Source organism: Lutjanus erythropterus, chromosome 10 (genome assembly GCF_056507025.1).
Source record: "Lutjanus erythropterus isolate fLutEry1 chromosome 10, fLutEry1.hap2, whole genome shotgun sequence".
Taxonomy (NCBI): Eukaryota; Metazoa; Chordata; class Actinopteri; order Lutjaniformes; family Lutjanidae; genus Lutjanus; species Lutjanus erythropterus.
In genome coordinates this window covers 21,517,625-21,541,559 of record NC_139326.1, presented here as the reverse complement: position 1 = coordinate 21,541,559, position 23,935 = coordinate 21,517,625, and the positions used below count along the sequence as shown (strand labels likewise).

General features: G+C 39.5%; 2 protein-coding genes across 9 annotated transcripts; one reads left to right on the top strand and one right to left on the bottom strand.

Annotated features, from left to right (window-relative positions):
* Positions 1–512: 512 nt before the first annotated feature.
* On the top strand, positions 513–17,886 carry cdc14b (cell division cycle 14B). 8 transcript variants are annotated; one of them, XM_084728676.1, is made up of 16 exons: positions 514–813; positions 2,239–2,329; positions 3,388–3,463; positions 3,950–4,042; positions 4,141–4,217; positions 5,449–5,515; positions 5,611–5,761; positions 5,883–6,113; positions 6,255–6,393; positions 7,168–7,333; positions 7,453–7,550; positions 13,670–13,717; positions 13,811–13,936; positions 15,395–15,563; positions 17,390–17,455; positions 17,675–17,886. In XM_084728676.1, the coding sequence occupies exons 1-15, from the start codon at positions 705–707 to the stop codon at positions 17,411–17,413; spliced, it is 1,665 nt and encodes a 554-aa protein (XP_084584802.1). In that variant the 5' UTR covers positions 514–704; the 3' UTR covers positions 17,414–17,455; positions 17,675–17,886. The 8 variants fall into 8 exon arrangements, 6 of the variants coding, with proteins under 6 accessions (XP_084584808.1, XP_084584802.1, XP_084584803.1 ...); XM_084728678.1 differs by lacking the exon at positions 514–813 and adding an exon at positions 1,779–2,080; XM_084728677.1 differs by lacking the exon at positions 17,390–17,455.
* An 803-nt stretch (positions 17,887–18,689) lies between these two features.
* Positions 18,690–22,884, bottom strand: LOC146320431 (intracellular hyaluronan-binding protein 4.S-like). The gene is made up of 9 exons (XM_084728684.1): positions 22,756–22,884; positions 22,418–22,652; positions 21,771–21,915; positions 21,263–21,418; positions 21,091–21,162; positions 20,916–20,996; positions 19,972–20,143; positions 19,635–19,823; positions 18,690–18,943 (listed from the first exon to the last, which is right to left on the bottom strand). The coding sequence occupies exons 1-9, from the start codon at positions 22,822–22,824 to the stop codon at positions 18,878–18,880; spliced, it is 1,185 nt and encodes a 394-aa protein (XP_084584810.1). The 5' UTR covers positions 22,825–22,884; the 3' UTR covers positions 18,690–18,877.
* Between the last annotated feature and the right edge of the window lie 1,051 nt (positions 22,885–23,935).

Here is a 23,935-nt window from a genome sequence, read left to right as displayed (position 1 = left end):
ACTGATTTTAGTGATTAACCATATCACAGTCTGTCTTATATCCACAGTTTATAACACTATAAATAAAGTTTAACAGCTATTTTTAGCTGCATTTGTCTTGTCATGTTACTTACATAATCTCATTTAGGGGTATAACAAAATGTTGACACAATTGAGTATTGTGATATTCTGTTTTGTGTTACTGTCTCAGTTCTAAACACACTGAATCATGATATCTTGATACATGCAAGATTTGTGGCAGTGGTTCATTTTGAGTTGTGCTGATACTCCTTAATGCCAGACAGCAGTGTTGTCATCTACTCATGGTTACAGTACAGTTGTATCCAAATTGGATCTAGTCAGCATCTGTGGGACTATATCCCCCAACATGTTATCTATGTATGCCTGCATCTGCTGCAATTGAACAGTGAAGGGTGGGCACTGGACATCTAATCCTGATACGTCACATGCAGGGGATTCAGAAAGCTGAAAACCTGCCCCTGCTTAGAGACGTCACCACCACCAGATAGGCTGGAGCAGCCAACTGTACCTCGCTTGACACATATACAACACATACACGCAGACAGCGACCGTCAGCAGCGCAGGAGCAAGACATGCCATAATAGCAACACAGCAGCCAAACGGGGACAAGCCGCCGCGCTGTGAAGCGGAGGTGCGTTGCAGCAGCTTGGGAGGAATGTCCACCGTGCAGCCCTGAGGAGAAAATGAAGCGCAAGAGCGAGAGGAGACGAGCCGAGTCGAGGAAAAAGCGCTGTGCAGCTCACAACAGCTCGGAGGCGGCGCCAAACTCTGATATTTACATTGAGATAACAGGTAAGAGGGTCTGCAAGATGAACCCTGTCAACTTTAAGCCTAGTTGGCAAATATGTGCAGATGCACAAGGCGGACTGCGCATGCACAGCGCTGCGTTTTAAATGACCAGGGTGTGTGAAAGTCTTTGATTTTTTTCAGCTTTTGACCTAATATGGCGACACCGTCTGTCCCTTTATCGTTAATGCACTGTGTTTGCGTCAACTTACCTCCGCAGTCTTTACATAAAAAGCACATCAGTAGCAATGCAGTTTCGTTCTGGTGTTAATTTAGTGTAATAAATAACACCAGAACTTTGCTTTGTTTTGCACCATCATGTTTTATGGAGTCTGTGTGACTTATAAATGGGTCTAGAAAGATGGTGTGGTGTATTTATGTCATGAATATCACACTCAGCCCACTGTCAATCTCGTCTAATGTTGAATTTCATATCTTTTATGGCGTTTTCCTGGTTGTTGTGCATCCTTGCGCAGCTCAAATCTGACTGAGAGAATCGTGTCTAGAAGGGAACTCTTTATTTGAGAAACCATCGCGATGCTTGGACATATTAGTCATAAGGCACGTTTGTCAAATTAATTTTGTTATATAATGTCACAGCGATGTGGAAAAGATAGGTAGGTGTAGAGACAGAAACTCTTAGTCAGGGTTAGGGAAAGATGATTTTTCGAGTTAATATTATTACTATCGCGAGATCTATCGCGGGGCTGGGGTTCCCATCTAGACACGACTATCTGTGGGAGGGAGGGTCATCGAAGTGGAAATCACGCATGTAATTGGCTGAGAGAATGTCCTAGCAACCGCTTGGGCAACGTGCCCGCGGCCTATCATGTGTCTAATGTAGAGAACTTTAAACTGAAATGGGCGGGGCAGACCTTGACTGACAGGCCATCGCTCCAGTTATGTATCGTCCTGCATCTCTCACAGCCAATACCGTCCCGTGAAACAGCGTAGAGGCGGAGTCGGGCGGAGATCATTTTTAGCAGAGTGCGCACTTGCACAGAAACTCTCCTTCGCTCTTGGACTGCCAACTTTATCGCCTCAAAGAGTAAAATTGCGGACGAAAACGTTTTTCTGATTACGTTAGTGTTTAAATTATTGCTTTTATATTACTTTTTAAAATCTCGACGGGCAGTTATTAGTGTAATGTGCACAAGTCCTCTTGAAGAAATTTAACCTCGTACGTACGTTTCTCTGCAAAACGTCATGTTCAGAAGTGTGAGCAAGATGACCGAGGACGATGTTTCGTCAAGATGCATTGAGTTTATCAAGGGTAAGTAGCTAGAAAAGACCTTAAAGAAGTTAGTTGTAGACAAAGAGGAGCTGATTTGGGGGAAATGAGAGACATCAGAAGTGTGTATGCATGACAAAAGCAAAGAACTGCCTCTTTATTTTGTCGCCCTACCACCCCCCCACCCCCCTCTCTTCCAGATCAACTTTATTTCGCTATACTAAAGCAGAAGATCAAGAGCACAACCGAACGACACTGTTTCTGCATAGATGAAGAGCTGGCATACGAGAAGTAAGTTATTATTAGGCTCATTCCACCTTTGCATCTTTTTGAACACACTTGGTTTGCTCCTTGTTAGCTGGTTACTGTATTTTAAATCGGCCGACAGTGCTGCTGTGAGCAGGCTTGCACATCCCTTGGTCAGAGTACAGTGAATCAACCTTTGATTGCAGAAGTTGTACAACATTTTACATTTTTGGGTCCAGAGCTGCAAAGATTAACTGATTACTTGTCAAATATTAAATTAATCGCCAATTATTTTGATAATTGATCGATCAGTTGAAGTTTTTTTTTTTTTAAAGCAAAAAAAAACTCAAAATTATCAGATTTCAGCTTCCTAAATGTGATTTGATTTGGAGTCTTTACTCCCATTTGGTAATAAACATTTTTAAAAATATTAAACATTTTTTAATTAGCAAAACAAGACATTTTTTCGTGCTTTGGGAAACACAGGTTCAACATTTTCCAACATTTTCTCACATTTTATAGACCAAACAACTGATCAATTCATCGAGAAAATAATCAACAATAAAAATAATTCTTATTTGTTACCCTAGATGGGTCATTTCGTACCATTAAACATGCTGTAGCTCAAACGTCACATCACTCTTTCTAGAAAATATCTTTTTTACTGTTGGAAGAAGTCCAAGTTACCACAACAGCATTAAAAATTAAGTGCAAATTAAAAGCACCTTTCCACCGTTTCAAAGCATGTGGCTGAGGGCATGGCTGTTAGATTGGCCTCAGGGGAGGACACCACTGACCTTCCAGGGCCATTTTTGTGCCAGCAAAAGGTCTGTTTTTGTGTGTACAAAGACAGACCTCTTGTCTTTGCGGCGCTCAGTCCTGTTCTGACCGACCCACCCTCGCATCAAATGCCTCCAAATATAGTTTTTACTCTGTCAGTGTTTTTACTGTTTCACTGTGAGGTAGCCGATTTCTATCCAGTGAAACTTCCCCAGAGACCGTAGCTGGTTGCATAAATAGCCTCTCTGACACACTCTTTCTTCTTCTTTCTCCCTTCCTCCCTCTTCTCTCTCTCTCTCTCTCTCTCTCTCTCTCTCTCTCAGCTTCTATGCGGACTTTGGTCCCCTTAACCTGGCCATGTTTTATCGCTTCTGTTGCAAGCTGACAAAGAAGCTCAAGGTAAAGTAAACCGCTGCTCTTAATTGCACTTCCTGGAAGAGAGAATGGGAAGCAAAAACAGGTTAATCAATATCTATTTATACCTGCAGTAGGTAAGCAAAGTGTAGTACAATAATATTTGTTTTTTCCACATGGATTAGCAATACTGGTCAACTTTTTGGAATTACATTATGTCCCTAATGTGCATGGTGTGTGTCAACTTGTGACTAGTTGTCAAGTCTGGTGGACACAGACGATTCAGCCTCTCTCCAGCTCTAGTATATAATTGTCTCATATGGTAATTGCCCAGAGTCTTTTTTTAGCTTAAAAACCACCTATGCAGCAACTTCGTAATGAAGTCATTGTTTCATTTACCAGTTAGTAATTATCCATGAGGAATTTATATTTTTGTCAATCCATTGTAGGATATTGTAGTGTTTTGAGTCAAGTCATAAAATAAGCTTTCACATGTCAACTCATACTGTTGCTGTTAATGTCTTTGGACAGTCCATTACACTCTCAAGGAAGAAGATCATATTTTATACCTGTGGAGATCAGAAGAAACAAGTCAATGCTGCCTACCTAATAGGTTCATATGCAGTAAGTGGTGTACAAACGCATATGTTACAAATAACCTGTCAAATTAAATCAGTATGTAATAGAAGAGACATTTGCTGATGGGACATTTGTATTTAAAGGTGATGAATCTAAACATGACGCCAGAGGAGGCCTACAGTCTGCTGGTGTCGAGGAACTCAACATATATTCCATTCAGGTAACTATTCACTATAAGTGCATATATTTCTCACTAGATAAACTGCAGTGTAGGTCAAGATACTCAGTTCAAATGCTTTACGGACAATTATTGTATTTACAAATATAAAAATATACTAGAAACTAAGTTAAGGAAGAAAAACAGATAAGAACAAGATGACTGAGGTAAACAAGGTGATGAACAGGTGTGCTACAAACAGTATATAAATCTGTGCAGTATAAAATGATATAAAAGCATGCAGGAGGATTACTGAGGTAGAGAAGGTGATTAAGATTTGTGCAAAGAAGTATAAAAGTCAACATTGTTGTTTATAATAGCCACATTGCATATTTGAGCCATCTAAAGTAATGTAAATAGTGGAAGACATCGCAGGGATGCAGGTTCCCGCTTTATATTGCAGCCTCCAAACATTAAATGGGAGCATTTCCAAAACAACCACCCACAGACACCACAAACAAGATAGTCATGCTGTTTTTTTTGGTTTATTTTTGTTGGATGAATGTGTTTTCCCCCATTTTTTTTTTTTTTTTGCAAATGGACCATTTATTTTGGGGAGATGTTGTTTTGTTTGTTCATAAAGCAACAGTCAGCCAAAGACATGTTCATCATGTTAATGATGTCTGTGGGCGACTATTTCAGATGTGATCTCATTTAATGTTAGTTTGGAGGCCCTAATAAGCATGTTTTCCTTATTGAAGACCAATTGCAAAGAGAAGTAAAGTTTATCTGTTGAAAAATGTGAAGTAGCCAACCCAGTGAATGACCAAGCACAATCATTCTCAGAGCAGACACAAAGTCAAGCTAATGAGCATATCGCATATGGATTTTGCATCTATCTTAAAATTTAGTTAAGGGAAATAATTAGTAAAGATCGCTGCATCATCTCTTTGGAAAAATTTTGACTACAAAATTGTTTCTATACATTTAATCAAATTATGTACCTTTTAAAATATTGACGAGAATTATATAGAAAATAAAATCGGTTATGTTTTACTGTTGAGACTGAACTGCAACATACGCAAAAATGTTCCAAGATCACATTGAAGACTCAAGGGCCCTTGTGCCTTGTTAATATTACTGCATTACTATAAAATGGTATAAGTAAAACAGCATTTGAGAGCAGGGTGAGTGAGATAGTAGTTTGTATTCTTGCCAGAGAAATATTTTAAGGGAAATAAAGGTCCTCAGTATGTCATGCTGATAAAGACCATCAGTATATTTCGTGTTTCAGAGATGCTTCGTTTGGAACCTGCATGTACAATCTAAACATCCTGGATTGCCTACGTGCCGTTCACAAGGTACGTTGTGATCTTAAGATTTATTTGTTTTGCTTTCTTGCTGTGTCATGCTCCTGATGAAATTAACTCCCTCTATCCCTCTAACTATCTACCAGGCTCTGCAGTACGGCTGGCTCGACTTCTCCAACTTTGATGTGGAAGAATATGAGCACTATGAAAGAGCAGAGAACGGAGACTTAAACTGGATCATTCCAGGAAAGTTTCTTGCATTCAGCGGGCCTCATCCAAAAAGCAAAATAGAGAATGGTCAGTGAAATGTACTTGAAATGAGTGATAGTTTGAAATGTTTGTAACATGCCTTTAAAAACTGTCTGACCTCATTTTTACACCTCTTAAACTCATGTATATCTTTTTCCTCTTGCCTCAGGGTACCCTTTGCACGCTCCTGAGGCCTACATCCCATACTTCAGGAAGCATAACATCACTGCTATCATCAGACTCAACAAAAAGATGTACGACGCCAGGCGTTTCACAGAGTGCGGGTTTGAGCATCATGATCTGTTCTTTGTGGACGGGAGCACGCCAAACGACTCCATCGTCAGGAAGTTCCTCAACATTTGTGAGAATGCAGAAGGAGCCATCGCTGTCCACTGCAAAGGTCAGATTTCTAACCTACATTTACACTGCAAAAACCATCTTTTCTTGTTTGCTGGTGCAAGACACACTTGAAGTTGTAATCTGTGCTCAGTGTCCAGTTTCTTGCACAGTTTAATGCCGGACCTACTTTTTTCCCCTTTAGCTGGCCTGGGGAGGACTGGCACTCTGATTGGCTGCTACATGATGAAACATTACCGCCTCACTGCTGCAGAGGTCATTGCCTGGATACGGATCTGCCGACCAGGCTCCATCATTGGACCTCAGCAGAACTTTGTTGAAGAGTAGGTGTTCACTGAAGAAGGATTTTCAGAGTGTCACTTATATTAAATCTTAAAGGTCCACTGTATAAATTTATGGGGATCCACTGGCAGAATATGGCAGAAATGGATTAGAATATTCATAAGTATGTTTTCATTAGTGTATAATCCCTGAAAGTAAGAATTGCTGTGTTTCTGTTGCCTTAGAATGAGCTCTGTATATCTACAGAGGAAGAGGGTCCTCTTCCACAGAAACCACTGTATTGAGTCACCATGTTTCTACACAAGACCCCCTGAGAAAGGACAAACCAAAATGAACTTTTGAGACAACCTTTCAGGGTTTTTTACTTTTGTCTGCAGCCTGAAACCTCACCACTAGATGACATTAAATCTTACGCACTGGTCCTTTAAATATTTCTCTCTATGATGTGAAATATTCATGGTGAAATAAGCAAAAGAGAAAATTGCATCCTTGATTATTATTTATCAACAGTTTGGTATTTACAGATCAGATGATCTGCTTCATGAAGACTGTTTGGATGTGGTTTGATCAGATTTAATTGGCAGTGTTTGCAGCATAAACAATAAATGTCATCACATTTTAATTCAAATCTTGCTGAGCTCTGACTGGTGCATAGAAACTGTTAACCTTGTGCATTCTTGCAGGACCCTATCATGTATAATAAAATGCTGATTAAGAAGAGGGGCTGCTGCTGAGAAATCTTAATAATATTGGTGGTGGTGGTTTGACAAGGAAAGTTTGTTTATTTTGCGCTATGTTGAAATCTTGTACATCAGGAAGCAGAACAGTCTGTGGGCAGAGGGAGATGTTTTCCGGGAGAAGATGCTAAATGAACGAGAGAATGGCAAGATGGCCGTGACCAGGATCCTGTCTGGAGTGGATGACATAACCATCAATGGGAGCAACAGGAACCGGCCATCCAAAAAGGAAGAAATGGAAATGGTGAGTTTTAAAATGATGCCTTCAGGTTAAAAAAAAAAATTCTGCTTTATTTGAATGTAAGCAGAAGAAAATCTACACCCACCACTTTGTCTGTTCATTGCTTTTTGTTTGTCCTACAGTATAATGATGAAGAGGAGAGAAACGGGCTCACACAGGGAGATAAACTGCGTGCCCTGAAGAGCAAGAGGCAGGCCAGGTCATCCACAGGTTCACTATCGTAAGTTCCCATGCAGCCTGCAAATCCCATCATGCATCACGCTGACGTGTTGTAGTACAGTAAAATGAGCAATGCCTCTCCTCATCAGACCCTCAGATCATGACACATATACAGTTGTATTTTTTAAATTATGAAAATCCTAATTATTCAAATAATATGTTACTTATGATTTGAATAATTAGGACTTCGCCATGACCAGGAAGTGCCCTTGTAGATTTTCTGTTACATTTATCATTTCACTCCTTTCCTCAGTGTTTCCTCAGGGTAATCAGCTGTACTTTTGTAAAAGGTTTTAGGCATGGCTAAACTGGTAGAGCTGCTCCTCCTTACCCATACCACGCCAGTTTTCATCCTAATATTATAATTTATCTTTAGCATCCCTCTTCTCCCCCATATCTGTTATATTTCAATAACTCTTGATGTGTTCTCTTCAGGTTTTGATTAAATGTCATCACACACAGATCAAGTGTAATACAAATCATCCCATTTTCATTTCTAATCTGTGAGAGATGAGGTGGACAAGTTGAGGAAGTAGCAGGTCAAATATTAAGGCACAGAGTGAGTGACAAAGTGGTTTGGGGGGCTGGATCTGATACACAATCTTCCAGACAAACATTTTGTTGAGGGCTGGATTTAGAAGGGCACAAAAGATGTGGAAGTTACAGATAAAATCTCTGAACGTGTTTTGATGCAGGTTTGGTAATCTGTAAATTAAGGATGAAGTGATTACTGGTTTTAAGATAAACAGTAAAATTCCTGATGATTGGTATTAATGTTCCAAATTGTTATTAAAGTAGTTTGATTTGTTTTGCGTCAGTGAAAACATTGACATGGCAAAGGACATGCTATTTCAGACTGTTGAGGGGGTTTTAATATAAATTTTGTTTAAATGATTCCAGTATGTGCCAATAATTTCTAACATTTTCAGCACAAGTTATATTCCAATAATATGAATAATTGTGAGAGAAAATGTTTGTTCCTATTAATCTCCACTATAAATTGTCTTCTTCAGTCGAAGGCTTAAAAATAATCTCGAGTTGAGAGGAATAGAAAGGCCAAATCAGTTTGCTAGTCACTAGATAATCATGTCACAATTACCTTCAGGAAATTATCTAATAACATAAACTCTGTTTATAGTTTATTGGAATGAAAACCGAACGGTTTGGCCTAACAAATATTTATTTTATAAATGTGTATGAATTTATATTAAAACATGTAAATATGTCCTGACGATGTGAAACTTTTTTTTCATAACACTAATACAGAAGAGTTCAATATCTTAGTTAAGCAAACGCACATGATATGTTAATTGTCGGTTTTCATACTACAGTATATCATGATACCAGGACACCTCAGCCACCTGAAGTGGTTCATTAAACTTAATGTAAAGATTTAAAAAACAATGTGCCAGTGGGATTCAGTACTGGACTACAAATGAAGACAGAAGAATGTAAGAATCACAGTTGACCTCAGTAAAATCTGAACCGATGACAGGCTGTGGGGTGTTACTTTCACTATGACTCGCAACTGGCTGGTATTTCAGTGATGCTGAACCCCAGACATGGAAGCATGTAAATCAATGGTGGCAGTGTCTCTATTTCTGTGCAAGTCTGTGCTCTGCAGCGATAGATGTGCATTCTCACAGCTTAGCAGTTGTAAAATCAGAAACTGATTCATCTTGGACATTTCAAATGAAAGAAAAATGTACATGGCATTAAACAAGTTAAACTTCAAAAATGTAGTTGCCAGTTAAAGTAAAAAGTGACATGCCATTATGCTTTTGCAAACTTTGTTTCTAGTGTGGAACAAGCATAGGAGAACAGCTGGACAACAGTAACATGTGACTATCCAGCTCTCTTTGCTTCCCCGTTGTTCCCTAAATAGTCTACTTCATTTGTGCCCATGTAAATCAAGCTGTGGGAGGTTGGGTGTCAGCATGGCTGAGGATGGTTGACTGGCCGCTGCCAATGTACCCATATGGCTTTGGCTTTTGTTGTCCCATGTCAGGCAGGTGGTAGTGTTCTGCTGCAGCCTCATGGGCACGGTGTGGCCGATGTGTTGCCTGCCGTTGAAAAGATAGCAGAGAGAGACAGAGAAAGAGTGGGGGAGAGGAGAAACAGAGAGAGGATGTGAGGTTTTGTATGATGGAGGTAAGTGCACGTCACTTCCTTTCTAGCTGACATCCTCTTCCTGTAGAAATGGTTGCTATGCCAGTGAATGGTATGGCTGACTTGAAGTTTTGTTTTCTTTTTCTTTCTGTCTCTGGATGACTATGGTGTGAAGTGGATTATGCACTTAATGGATGCAATACATGTTACACGCCTTTCATTATCTGCCTCTCATGGACACACTGAGCTGTTCTGCTTTGATATCGAGGCTTATCTGAGATATCCACTGAGTTACAGTGTAGCTCTCGAGTTGAGCCTGCTGTGCTTGTTAACAACTGCACCAGTTATTCAACTAATCACGGTTTTGCATAAGATCTGGATTAGTTGAATTAAATGTTTCAGTGCTTGGCTTGCACTACTGACCTGGCACTAGTCAAGAAAAAAAAATATAGCAAGGGAAACTTGGTCCTTGTTCTGATCTGTAGGAGGCACTTACTTATTGTTTGGTAAAGTAGCTAAAGCTGCATGGTACAGCTTGACTCTGCTTACTTTTGGTATTTCTACTTTGATAGTATTCCCCATTTCAGACAGAGCTGATCATGATTGCACCACAGTTCAGGCAGTTAGGAGAGAACACACACACACACACACACACACACAGGGGCTTTTGTCTTGAGAAGCTGCAGCCTTTATTCAGTGACAAACTGTAAACCACTCTGTACATTTACTGCCAGATTGACAAGTTCACTGTTCAACTCGCATTGACTGTCATCTCGCTCTCTCTCGCCATTGACCACACATTCATCAATAAGGAGCCACGCTACTCTTTTTAGAGAGGATATGAAGGAACGGTGTTCTTAATACATTTGAACTTTGTCAGCTGGCAATGGCGTGGTTTTATGTGCTGCTATTTTTGAATGATAGGACTGTAACAATACCACAAACTCAAGGTACAATAAATACTATAATAAAAAGTCCACGATACAATATTTATTGCAATGACTTGCCAAAATAATGTTTTAAATGTGTTTATTGGGCCTCAGATAAGTAGGTTTTACAGATAAATGCAAATAACATTGAGTTTTACAAATGGAGCAAGAGGGGGGAAAAAAGGAGGAGGGACAAGTGCTTAAGAATTCAGTATTAGAGGATTTATTGATGTGGTGTGTCCACAAAAAAGACAACTAAAGGCCTGCAAGGTTTGCTCTTGGATGAGAGAAGATTAAGATCATAGATTCGATATAGACCAGGAAGAGATGCCACATTTTCTCATTTACTGGCAGAGCTACAAAGTATAAACTTTTCTTCTTCTCTAGTTCAGTGATTCCAAAGTGTGAGCCACGAAGGCCCTCCAAGTGGGCTGTGAGAAATCATGAAAAATCAAGAAATGAAGTAATTTTACATTTAGGTTTTATACGTTTGAAATTACCATTAAATATTGATTAATTTTTTAAAAAAAGTATTCAGAACTAATAAAACAAAGCCATGTGATTCAACTTACATGTTATTCTCTTTTATCTGACCTGATCTGTTCTTTTTCAAGTTTAACAGCTGTCACTCCATATTTGGTGACCTGTCACAGTAACACCAGAACATATTTTATATCTTGTCATTGGTGAAGTTTGTTTCTTGTGTTGGTCAGGTTTGATTGATTGATTCTTTTTATTTTCATGTCATGCACAAAAAGTGCTCAACCGTCATGGGTTTATAAGACACCAAATACAGTTGCAGTGCACAAACATTTTCCTTTCATTACAGAATTACAGTCCATTTCATGGCTCAGTCTTAAACAGAATATTCTCCCTTCTCTCCCAGGCCTGAAAAATAAAATCTACCACAGAAACGTCCCCTTACTAAAGCTCAAGTCAAGTTTTGCATACTCATCCAACCAAATAAAAAATCAGCATAGACAGAGGATGTGATTAAAGGTTTGGGCGGGCCTTAGGAGATTTTCAGATTTCAAACTGGGCCGTGTGAAAGGCTGCTCTAGTTTGAACGCTGTATGACATCTCTGAACCATAAAATATAACTCGTGTAAGGGTTGCTAGTTAAAAGTGAAGACTGTCCCATGTTGTGCAGCCAGTCCATGGTCTGCGGTGTTTACACCCCACCTTTTTAGTGTTGACTTGACTCGCTTGGAACCTTGACCAAGGCGATGCTAAAAAAAAAAAAACAGATACTATCTATGATGGAAAATTTAAAAAAAAAGCAACTTGAGTCGAGCTGTACCATACAGTGGAAATGCAGCATAACTTGTCCTTTTGGAAACTGCCAATTGTATGTTGGTGTTAGAATGATCTCTGAGGTGTTTTACGAGTTTTAATTAGCTGCTTATAACGGTGCTGTTGGGGTCCTCCAGATCCTCATCCTAATAAAAGGTTTAGAACAACATGTGAGCTTGGAGGAGTTGTGGGATGAAAATGGGTGCTTAAATGTTTCTCAGGAGGGAGTTGAGGCAGAAGGGAGATTTGCTTGCACTTGAGGCCATATGCCTTATCAGCGTATGCATTGCTACACAAACATCTAACTTCCAGCTGAACTTCACCATCTGGCTCCACTGTTATTTTTTATTATGCAACACTGAAGTGCATGTTGAATTCCAGTGACAATTAGAACAACGATTATGTAAAAACTTTCCATCTTTTCTGCCTTTTTTGTGCATGGCAACGGGCATGAAACCTTGGACATGCACGCATGGACATGCCTCGATGTTTGTGTCTAACATGTAATTAATGTTGGGCCGGATTCATTGTCAATTGCCTATTGTTTTTCCACTGCTTTTGTGACTGGATCAGTGTTCACGTGCCTTCTGAGCTTTGTTTACTCCTTCTGCCAGCTTCTTTTCAAATGGTTTATTTTTGTGGAATGAAATTTGATAATGGATACTTAAAAAATTTGTTGGATTTTATAATTTTTAGACTTGTTTTTGTGAACAAAGTATTAGTTTGACAGACATAAGCTTATAAGTGAAAAAATGGAATATCAACCAGTGTATTATTAGCTTTTTAAATTGTGAAATATCAATATCTGCCTCAGAATTCCCACACTGCTCAGGTTCTAAGTATGTAACAAAGTCCTAACACATCAGAGCAAGTGAAGAACAAAAACTTGCTGACTGTCGCTGTTGGATGCAAGGCTCTTTGAAAGGTATTTCATCTAATCCAGTCCCAGTGGAAAAGCAGAACATCAGAGGCTTTGTGTCCTGCCTGGACGTCTCTTGTCTCTCCTTCCTTTTTTCCCCTTTTTTTTCCGTTTGCTCTTGTTGTTGGATTTGTCCTCCTTTCAGATGGCTGGTAGCCATGCTGCTCTCCTCCCTGTGTAGCCTTGCCCTGTGGTGGATTGTGTATGGCTTCCCTTCTTCCATCCTGCATTTCTGTATAGACGGGTTAGGATTTCAATGAGTTCTGCCGCCCGTCAGCCCCCCAAAAACCTGTCCTGCCCCCCTTCTGGAGCTCTAACTGAGAATGCTGTAAGTGAGACCCCAGTCTCTTTTTAATTCCCCCAACCCAATCAGAAATTTATTCAAAATCATCCTCCTCTTGTTACGTTATTCTTTCTGCAAGCACAGTAAAAGTAAAGCTGATGAGCAGAGCCAGTTAAAAAACATTACAGGCTCTTGCCTTGTCCTTGTAGTCATTTTCTGTATGTGATTATATCCTTCTGTCCCCTTCATCCTCTCATTGTTAAACATCATGCTTTGCTGGTTATTGTGTTGACTGCAGTGCAAACTGTTAAAAAAAATGAGACAGTTATGCCCTCCTGATCAAAATGATAACTTTTGTATAAAGGCAAATCAAGTTGTTCTTGTACTTACTTAGCTTTGCTAATCCTACCTGGCTGCTGAAGCTGCAATAATGATCTTTGCATAAGTCTAACACTTAGATTATTAAAACCACCTTACCCATCTCCATAAAGTCTCTGCCTCCACTCTGTCCTGTCACATTTCTCAGATCTCTCAGTATAGAAAGTTTAATGACATTTTTCACTGTCATGTTTCTTGTGTTTTCACAGACAAGAAGAGAATAAGATTCACACCAGGTCATCGTCACAGTCCCTGAGGTAAAATTTGCAATATATGCACAACATGCATACTTGCGCTCTGGTATTAGCCATGGTTCAGACTAATGAATGACTACTCTGTCTCCTCTGCAGCCCGGTCATCCTGCAGGCCAGTGTTCAGGGCTGTAAGACCAGTGTCCGCCCCTTGGCTCTGTCTGACCACTCAGACAGCAGAAAGAGGACCAGAACCTCGCTGCCTGCCAACGGAGTTGGAGGAAGGTCAGTGGCTGGATTTGACATCAGAACTCATTGACTCATTGATAGCCCACGAGTGTTAATCTAGGGGAGCAGCACAAGAGATAGAAGGGGGCAATTTGACTTACTCCGAGAGAGGGATCAGATGCCTTTCTGTGTCTCTGCTTAAAAGCAAATAAAACAGGGAGACTGACTTAACTTGGCTCAAGTATTTGGTATCTATGAGATCAGTAGCACATCTGACTGAAAGTAAGAGAATAGACCTTTAATCTTCTATAAATATTGACTATCAAAAAATATTTGCATAGGAGTGCTTCCTGGAAACAAAATGCATTTGTATGAAATGCTCTTTGGATAGGGACACATGGACTGGAAAATCACCAGAAAACTCCAAGGCACTCTCTTTTAAAACAATTGGGTAAGGTCATGTTAAACCTTAAAGCAAAGGCATTTTAATCATTTTAAAAGACAGTGTCTTGTATTTCTTTGTGATTTTTGTGAAGCAAGTTACATTTTTATTCATAATTTACATAATTATACATTTCTACAATTATTTCTCTATTCACAATAAAATACAATTGTCAAGTCATGTTAACTCAAGGTCTGGTTATTAGTGTTATTCTGGACATTTCAGCTGTATCTCAGTATTAAGGGGATGGTTCAGATAATTGAATATTTGAATGGTTGTATGAAGTACTTATCAATATTCAGTGTATTACGTACAGTGAATGCTGGTCGATGCCTCCAGTTAAGGGAAGCACAGAGGAGCACAGAAGCTGAGCAATGTATTCTTATGGACAGATTTAGCAGAAAAATGTGTTTTAATCTCCTAAAAAAGGTCCAAATAAAAAAAAAATCTGTATTTGTTTAAGTGTACGCTATGTAGAGAATATTTTCACAGCTTTACCTTTCTGTCAGACAGCCGTTTTGGGTGGCAGTCTGGTGGGTTTGCAGAGAACGATATTTGACAGTGTTTTCTCATCAGAAAAGACTGGCTGGTGGAATAGGCTGTCTGCCAGCAAGATAAAGCATGGAAAATATTCTAAATATAGCGTACACTTAAACTATGATGATTCTTTTTAGATGGGCCTTTTTTAAGGAGCTTAAATACTTTTTGCTGCTGACCCTATCCACAGCAGTACATTGCTTTGCTTACGTGTTGGTACTCCTTTCTCTGAACTGGGGCCGAGCAAACTGGCATCTACTGTAGGTAATGACTATAGATAAGTGCCTTATATGACCCAATTTCAAATAATCTAAACTATTCATTTAATATGGATGTATTTTTCCCTTCTTTAAGTATTGCATATTATACATTTCTTTCATTATCTAGGATTGTGCTGCATCAATGAAATCTCTAATGCATTAAATATCTTTTTGATATGTTTTTGTGACGTTGACACGGATGAAAAGCAACCAAGAGGCTATAGCCACTCTTGGGTCCTTGTGGAATAAATTAACAGCTTCCCTTCTCTCTGCCAGCTCCCTGTGCCACACCAGACTGGTCAGGTCCCTAGGCAACTTGCATGTAGTGGCTGGCGACAGAGACCCAATGTGTTGTGAGCCATGTGGCAGCCATAGAGACACAGCCAGCTCCACAGCCAACACAGGCACTCTCATCAACTTAAACATGGCACAGGTCCACCTGCAGGCAAGCTCCCTCAGACCCTCTCTGAGCCATATGGAGACTTGGGCTGCATTTGCACACAAACAGAACCAAATGTTTACTGATCAGTTTTCTACAAGCATACACTGTCCAAAGAGAAGTCATGCTTAAATGGTCTCTCCACAGTTTGGGCAGTCATAGGATGAACAGATTTACGTTGAAGATCAATAAATTGGTGCCTGTGTAAATTCAGTCAAAATCCAGAGGCTCAGAGCTCTCCCTTTATCTTCAAATGCTCAAGACCGTATCATAATCACTTAATGTACTTAGGCTGGGATGCACCAACAAAGATGAAATGTTTAAACAAAATCTAATTGTGGTCTATCAACAAATTCTTTTAAATCAGATCTTTTATGAAGTTAGAAATGAGCGAGATTCAATTTAGTTGTCACTTTTAATCGTTTTGGGCAGAGAGTTGAGATATTTCACATGCTTGGAGGGTAGTGTCTCTGAGACAGTTTGAGTAAAATTATATTCCCTTGAAGGATAAGAATCAAAACTTTAACACCCAATTGAATTGATTTAGATGTTAATTTTAAAGAGGAGAAATGACCTTTCCTGCTGAATATGGAAACTTGCCAAACGTTTAAGTTAATTTACTCTGTTATTAGGGATAGGGACAGTATAGTCAGTGTATTACCTACAGAAAATGCCAGCCTGTGCACCTCCAGTAAGGAGAGTCCAATAGGGGTACCAGCATGGAATCTAAAGCAGTGAGCTGTTATGGACAGGGTCAGCAACAAAAGGTATTGTCTGCCTAAAAAAAAATCTTATATATTATTATTATTATATTTAGGACATTTTCATTGTTTTATTTTTGCCTTAAGACAACTGTTACTGGCATGAAACCATAATTATGTAAGCCAATTATTGCTCTCTCCAAACTCCATAGATGAAATAAGTCATTTTACCTGGCAGAACTGGTCTTGCTGGTTTATGGCTACCTCAGTCTGTTAGTTTGAGTTATTGTGTGACTGCAGGGAATCAGAACTATCCTTTTTAAACAACTAAGTTACACAATAACATAAACCAATTCACAGATTGAGGCAGCAGTAGAGCAGCTACTCTAATGTTCTGCAACGTAAAATGACTGATTCCTCCTATGGAGTTTGGTGGGTTTTGGATAGAGTGGTAGAGAACTGCAGTTTCCTGTCAGAAAAGGCAGTTGGACAGTCAAGTAAAATACATTTTGTTGTTGACTCTGTCCCCAGCAAAACATTGCTTAGATTCTGTGCTCGTACTCCTCTGTGTCCCCTCTCTGTCCTCTCCACATGGACATTGTAATAACTGCATAAAATCCCATTTTAAATTATCCACACTATCTAGTTTTTAATGTTCCTTGCAAGTTTCCAGCTTAATGCTTTTGTTTTTGTATTGTTAATCAGTTAAAGCTTCGTCCTTAGTAGTTGATTTCAAATATAGCTAACTGAATTGGTTGTTGAATTGAACGATGATGGTGCAACCCAGCCACAGTTCTTCTTTACTCAGATGTTGTACTAACATTATATACACTTTAGCCTGACACTGTCCAGGACTAACGTTTAGTAAATCTGACTCTTCTTATGCACCACTGTCAGGTTGCCAAATTAAAACCCCACCTGCCTCAGTCTCCCTGCTGCTTCTTCCTATAAGCTTTCCTTGCATGTTCTCTAAAAAAAAAAAGAGAGAGTTTCGGAGAATGACTGGCTATAGCTTCTCTGGACTCTGCTGTTCACTGTGTCTCCTGCCGCTGTACCTGTCATTTACTGGTGCTCTTCTGTAATGTTAATCTCCTTTCTCTTTCCTTCTCTTATATTTCTTTCATGCAACAGACGCACTGTCTCCAGAGGACGTAAAGCTCGCAGCTCTTTGCAAACAATTCGATTTTCTAGGCTATGGTACCTATCTCTTCTTCACTTTGTGTTACATTAACTATATTTTAAGTATTTTCAAATGGCATTTTTGTAATTCTCTGTAATGAGGCATTCTTATGGGCATGTCTGATTCATGTACATAAACATTCACTACATGAATGAAAAAGAAAATGTTAAGTGCAATGTCGATTAATGAAATCAGCCCCTCTATTAAAGCTGATTTTGTGTTTGTTTCCTTTGCAGTCACTCCATACCCAAAGCTAGAGCGCCTCTACTTCGGTGAGCCTGTGGATCTGGAAACTCTGAGACGTTTTACATGAAATCCAGCTTCTATATGACTGTACTACTCTTTCGATGAATTTTTAAGTTTGACAAAAAGGTTGGAAGAAATTTTAACCATGATGTGACATGTAAATCATTTATAGATTGTTTGATTACAAGTTATTTTACCCGTACGGCACTTTGGTTTTTATATTTTTAACACAGTATCATGAAAAAAACAGATATTTTAATCATTGCCTGGTTGTTCCTACTTATATCAAAGCATGCAGTAGCAAACATCAGACGGGACCCACAACTATCAGACTGTGGACACTGCGCAGCAGATACTGGTTTATAACATGGAAGATTCATATAGCTTTTGCAGAGGGATTTGTTCAGGAGTTTGGATTTAAAAAAAACTGTTCTCAGATGTAGTTGAAACATCAAATCTGTGTCAGCAAGAATTCCATCATAAGATATAATACCATGCATAATTGTACCTCCATTCTCAATAGCTGGCTTGTCTTTTCTTGTGAAGCTTTTCAGCTACTGTATTTCAAGATTGTAAATATGTCCACATTTGATATACTCAGTTTGTATTTTTTAAATATTTTGTACTATGTTTGACTCATGCTATGAAAAGTCAATGGTCCTAATGGGGCCTTGTCTAACTCATGTTCATAATCCACTGAAGACATTTGCTTGAAGCACATAGAACCAGACTTTTTAAATAAAATGTACTCAAGTATCTCTCTGGCTGTTGAGTCTGTATGCCATATGCTTGTAATACCAAGATGCAGTGAGGTCAACTTGAAACTGTGTTATCTCAAGTGTGTAAGTTCTTTGCATGAACATCAATGGTTTAGTCATGTTTTTCCCAGCCGAGGGTGGTTTCATCATTGCCTACAAATGCAAAAACACTGAAACTTCCTCAAACTTCCTACTTGATTTTTTTTTCATAATCTCATGTGACTAAAACAAAAGTACAGCTCCAAGATAAACTTTGCAAAAGCATTTAGCATTTATTCTCCATGAGACCGTGCCTTTGGTGCAATAGAACAAAATAAATCTTGTACAATAAAACCCCAAACCTTAAAGAACAGCAGAAACATGAACAGTGTTTTTGTTTTAAGCCAGTGTCAAGTGCAACAACGATTTCCCACAGGAGATGCATGAAGAGTTCAGTTATCTTCCTGCTGATAGTGCTGGGAAGTCTTCTGGATCATCTGGGTTAGGAGCCAGCTCATCCCCCTGGTGGAAGAATACAAACATTGTCACTAAATGTCATGTTACACCCATCTCTAAAGATCCAGTCTCAATATTCTGGATCATTCTAATAATGTGCTATTGATTCCCTTTGATTCAGACAGACTTTCCAAATATGCCTTAGGTGTCAAACATCTTTCACCCAGCAGCACACAAGATCTATACAACCACCACCAGTGGGCACCCAAGACTAGGGTTATAAATTCAGTACCCACCAACTGCGAAATATGGTCACAATATCCACTTCTGTTCTCGAGTTATGGCGTTCAATATTGGCCAGAAAAGTGTTTTGCAGAATACAATGTCACAGTGAAGTTGAACTTATGGATATAAAATGTCATTACTTTGAATATTTGTGTAAAATGTAATAATTAGCATATGTATTTTGGAGTTATGGCCCAAAACATGTTTTGTGAGGTTACAGTGACCTCAAATGAATGCTCAAGTCCAAATGAACAATTGTGCTAAGTTTGAACAAATTCCCAAGGTGTCCTGAGATGTTGTGTTCACGAGAAGGAGATGGGCAGACAACCCAAAAACATAATGCCTCTGTCCGCAAATGTTGCTGGCAGAGTCATAAAAGGGCATGCCAATGTGCCTCTATTGGTGCGGTTTACATTTTGTGTCCCACAATTGATTTGCATCCATCTCTGTGAGCCAAGACTTGAGACCTTACCTTGTCCAATATGGGTTTGGCTCTCTCTGGGCGACTAGTCTGACCACCTCGTGCTCCCCTTCCCCGACCACCACGACTGGGCCGTCCAAGACTCCCAAAATTGATGTCTAGAAGGGAGGTGATGTCATTCACAGACTTGCGGAGGAAGTTACCCTCATCCTCTATGTCCTCCACAGTCTCTTTGGGGTTCTGAAGATTGGATGCAGTTACAGGAAAACACAACAACATTTCCATTAGCCTCCATCTAAATAATAGCCAAGAGGAAAGCTTGGAAAGCCTGGACTGAAGTTTTAACTTTGCCCGTCAGAGTACAGACAGTCTCAGCTTAAATTCTCACCTCCTGGTGCTTTGACTGGTGGATGACCTTGGCTTTGGAGGGAATCTTGCTCTCTGCTTTGCGGATATTAAACTCTGCCTTGGGACGACTTATCTCCTGCATGGCCTTCCACTCATCCAGGGACATCTCTACAGCAACCTGGACCACCATCTCACCCTCCTCTTCCATTGCTCTATTATAATTGTGGACAAACTACAACTGTCAGTCAACTTTGTCATTCCTATATATTTATTTTCTATATTCAAAGGGGCTGCAATGAACTCTCTTTGTTGGTTTTGGAGGGCCCTGTGGACAAAGGCAGTAGAATATGCACCAACATATTCACAAAATATAACATCAAAATTAAAATTATCTTAAGAAAAATCTCTCAACTGACTAACATACTATTTCACTGTGATGTTACCTGTGCATATACAAATATTGGCTTTTCCGGTCCAAATGCTATAAATCATTTCATCTGATTTCACAGACAATCTGGCATCAGTATTAAATTGAGACCATTTCATAAACAGTTAAAAACTCATTGTAGTACATTTCAATCTAATGTCACACTGCCAAGTAAAAGACTCTTAGGTATGCTGGTATTGTTGGTACAACATGTTATATGGTTTATTGCAAAAAGAGCTAAATCCATTTTGAAACATTGTTGCAACCTGATCATCATAAGTAACAAATGTTTCCACTAACTTCATTTTAAGCCAGCAGCTGTATCTTTCAGAAATACAAACCTAAAACATGAATCCGCTTGACTTTTAATTTTTGTTGAATTTTAACTTTTGCGACCTGCGCTGTGCTGAAACAGAAAAGCAACTTCCTGTTATCAGCTTATAGATGCTAAAACACAGGCATGATTTGTAATTCTAATTTCCCCCATTATGACTGATGAATCTGACAGTCAATCGGGTGATGTGGCACTGATGTCATTTAAGAAAAACCTCACTCACCGATTTGGATTCTCTTCGTCCACAGGTGTTTGGGGCTCTTCAGATTTGACTTGTGCATCCGATGTCACCTCCATTAATTCACTTCATAAAAGGGGACATTGACAAAGAAACACATCTCTATTGTGCCCAAGTGTCCAAGTTATCATTGCCATGCTGTAAATGAAAGTTCACTTACCTGCCAGCCTCTTCAACACAGCCCCAGTTCCAGGGTCCTCTTCCTCCTCTCTTCTCCTCAGGAGAGATACCACTGCAATGTTTAGGAACAATACAGCATTATTTAAAAAATAAAATTTAAAAAATTATAAGATTCCTTTTTAATGGACTGCTACATGAACAAAAAGTCTTACGATCCATTGTGTCGATCATACTCTCTCTTGCCCCTCAGGTTAAAGTTGTCTGGGTTCCTTGTATATTCTCCTCCACCACCTCCTCCTCCTCTTCCTCCTCTCCTACCTCTCATCCCCCCTCTGCCCCTGAAGTCAGAGTCTGCGTTGTAGAAAGGCCTGGGGATCATTCATATTAAAACTCAATTTTCACTTATGAAAACTTCAAATATAGCTTTATAGTGTATTGCTCTAGACACTAGTCATCTGTTGTGTCTCTTATTTGGACATAAATTAAAATACCTGGGGAACAATAATAAGTGACAGCATTTCAGTGGTTACAATTGCAGAGGAATAGTTAATAGTAAAATGTTGGCTAACATTACCATTTATAGTTACTGGTTGTACCAGACCAAGGAAGACTGTAGCAGCAAAACCCTAAGAACATTGTATGGTGATTGTGTGGTGCTGTGTAAACAATGCATGTGCAGAAAACCAATATGCAGAGCTGAGTTTATTTGAGAACACATACTTAGAGACTGAAAACTCTTGTGGGGGCTCCTCCTGGTTGGCTCTACGCTCCCTGAAGGCAGCCCTCTTCATGCCCCTCTGGGCCTCAGCTCTGCCATCTCTGCTCTCTGTCGCTGGTCCAGGACGCCCCTGCTGCTGCTTACGAACTGAAGACAGAAAGGGAGGTAGTGATACATTATATACACAGATTTTCTTGTGTTTCATCACCTTTTTCCCCAATTTGCTTTCCAATGATGTGAACATCATAATCATGCTGACCTACAAAACCCACTTATTGCTGTTTATGCCCTTAAAAATGGTGGCTACTTATATAGAATATTTATTTTATTTATTTACAACAATTCACTGACTCATGTCAGGAATAGAAGTATAAATTTAAATGCAGTTTTGAATGTGCTACCACATCAGATCAATGTCATCTGGGTTCAGATAATCCCCCCCACAGCCTGCCACCCTGACAGCATGCACATGTGCTCAGCAGCCTCGCTGACCTTGCACCATCAGCAGCTGACAAAGCCTGAGCAAACTGACAACTCTTGGCTGGACTGTCCAATCTAGAAATACTAGCAGCGGCCAGAATAGTTTGGGTTTGGGTTTGGGTTTGGGGTGCGTAACGTTAACGATAATGCAGCCAGGCGTTAAGCTCACCTGGAAACGGGTCTTGAACATCCGAAACGACGGGCAGGCGTCTGTCCCTCTGAGATTCCCTCTGACCGGGTTTCTTCTGCTTGTTTTTCTTGTCTTCCTCCTCTTTCTTCTTTTTCTTTTTCTCCTTCACCATCTCCACCTCGTTCATCAAGTCAAACGGGTCAGCATCGTCATCCAGAAGATTCCCGAACCTGTTCGCCACAACACAACCGTAGGCGTCCGGCAGCATTTCAGCCTGTGTGTGATGAAGAAGACAGGCAGAGTTCAGAGACTGGTTCCCTGCTCAAGATGAACACATATCCTGCAAATAATAAACAGCGAAAACAGAACTACTGAACCGAAGAAACGACCTGCTCTGCTACAACAGAAAAGAGCTGCGGACGGTGCATTGCTGCCTCAGTGAACATCCAACAAAAAGCCCGTCGCGTTTTGTCGACACTCTTAAATGTTTTCACGTGCGGAGATGAGCGACGCCACGCCCCTGTGCTCATCAATAGGCCGTTCACTAATCAATATTCAGTGCACAGACCTGGATCAAGTCTTCTGCAAGTGGAAGTAGATGATTCTCTGCTTTGTCGGGTCGTGTTACTCAAACTGGCATAGGGACTGAAGTCAAAGGGAGTAAATAAATAAAAAAAAAAACTAGCATGGAGAAATATTCAAATACATAACAGTGGACAATGAAACCAGAAAAAAAAAAATTAACATGAGTGATATCGGCAAATTTCAACCTAACATTTACATTATGGGTACGTGGGTGTTACAAATGTTATTAGTTAAAATTAAAAAAAATAAAAAATGAAATAAAACGTACTGCAGGACGGTGGCTGTGATCACTGACCACAAGAACACACACTGGTAGTTTTACTCGTATTTGAGTAATATTTCACTATTGTAACAGTATTTCTACTTAAATACAGGTTTCAGTACTTTTTCCACCACCGGTAACTAAAATCATAGTACAGCAAAGGTAAGGCGTGAAAGCCTATTTTGTACTTTATGAGTAGCCTACATTGTAAAGTATGTCTGCTTTCATTTTTAAGTACACATATGATTAAGTATTGAATTCAGCTGTGTTTGAGAATACAATGATTATTAAGTAACCCTAACTTTGTCATAGCATGGCATAATCTGAAGGATATTCCATTGAAGTCTGTACTAAACTTTGTAGATCTGTGCAACCTCTAATTGCATTTTTAAATACTGTTCAGACAAACTTGATTTCCCTTCATGAATCATTGGGTCAATGATCATCCAATTGATATTTCTTAAGAAATAACCTTGTTACTGTACACATACTATAATACTCACATCCATGTATTGTAACAAAGTAAAATCAAAGATCTTGAAGCCTGATTAAGCTGTGTCACTCTCACTGGCAGGATGAGTCAGGATATATTTTACAAAATGAAACTTGGCTTCATCTAGTGGTCAGAGTGGGAAGTACAAGTCTGTGGTCTCAATGGTATTAATACTAGCCAGGAAATGCTCCAAATAGTGTAGTGTATGGGCTCCAAA

Bases quoted from the DNA above. Each gene is read 5' to 3' on its own strand.
- cdc14b (XM_084728676.1), top strand. From the start codon at position 705: ATGAAGCGCAAGAGCGAGAGGAGACGAGCCGAGTCGAGGAAAAAGCGC. The intron at 814-2,238 runs GTAAGAGGGTCT...CCTCTCTTCCAG, and splicing joins TATTTACATTGAGATAACAG to ATCAACTTTATTTCGCTATA. The intron at 5,762-5,882 runs GTCAGTGAAATG...CTCTTGCCTCAG, and splicing joins AAAAAGCAAAATAGAGAATG to GGTACCCTTTGCACGCTCCT.
- LOC146320431 (XM_084728684.1), bottom strand. From the start codon at position 22,824: ATGTTCACTGAGGCAGCAATGCACCGTCCGCAGCTCTTTTCTGTTGTA. The intron at 21,916-22,417 runs GTGAGCTTAACG...TTCTGTCTTCAG, and splicing joins TGTTCAAGACCCGTTTCCAG to TTCGTAAGCAGCAGCAGGGG. The intron at 20,144-20,915 runs GTGAGTGAGGTT...CAATTATAATAG, and splicing joins GACGAAGAGAATCCAAATCG to AGCAATGGAAGAGGAGGGTG.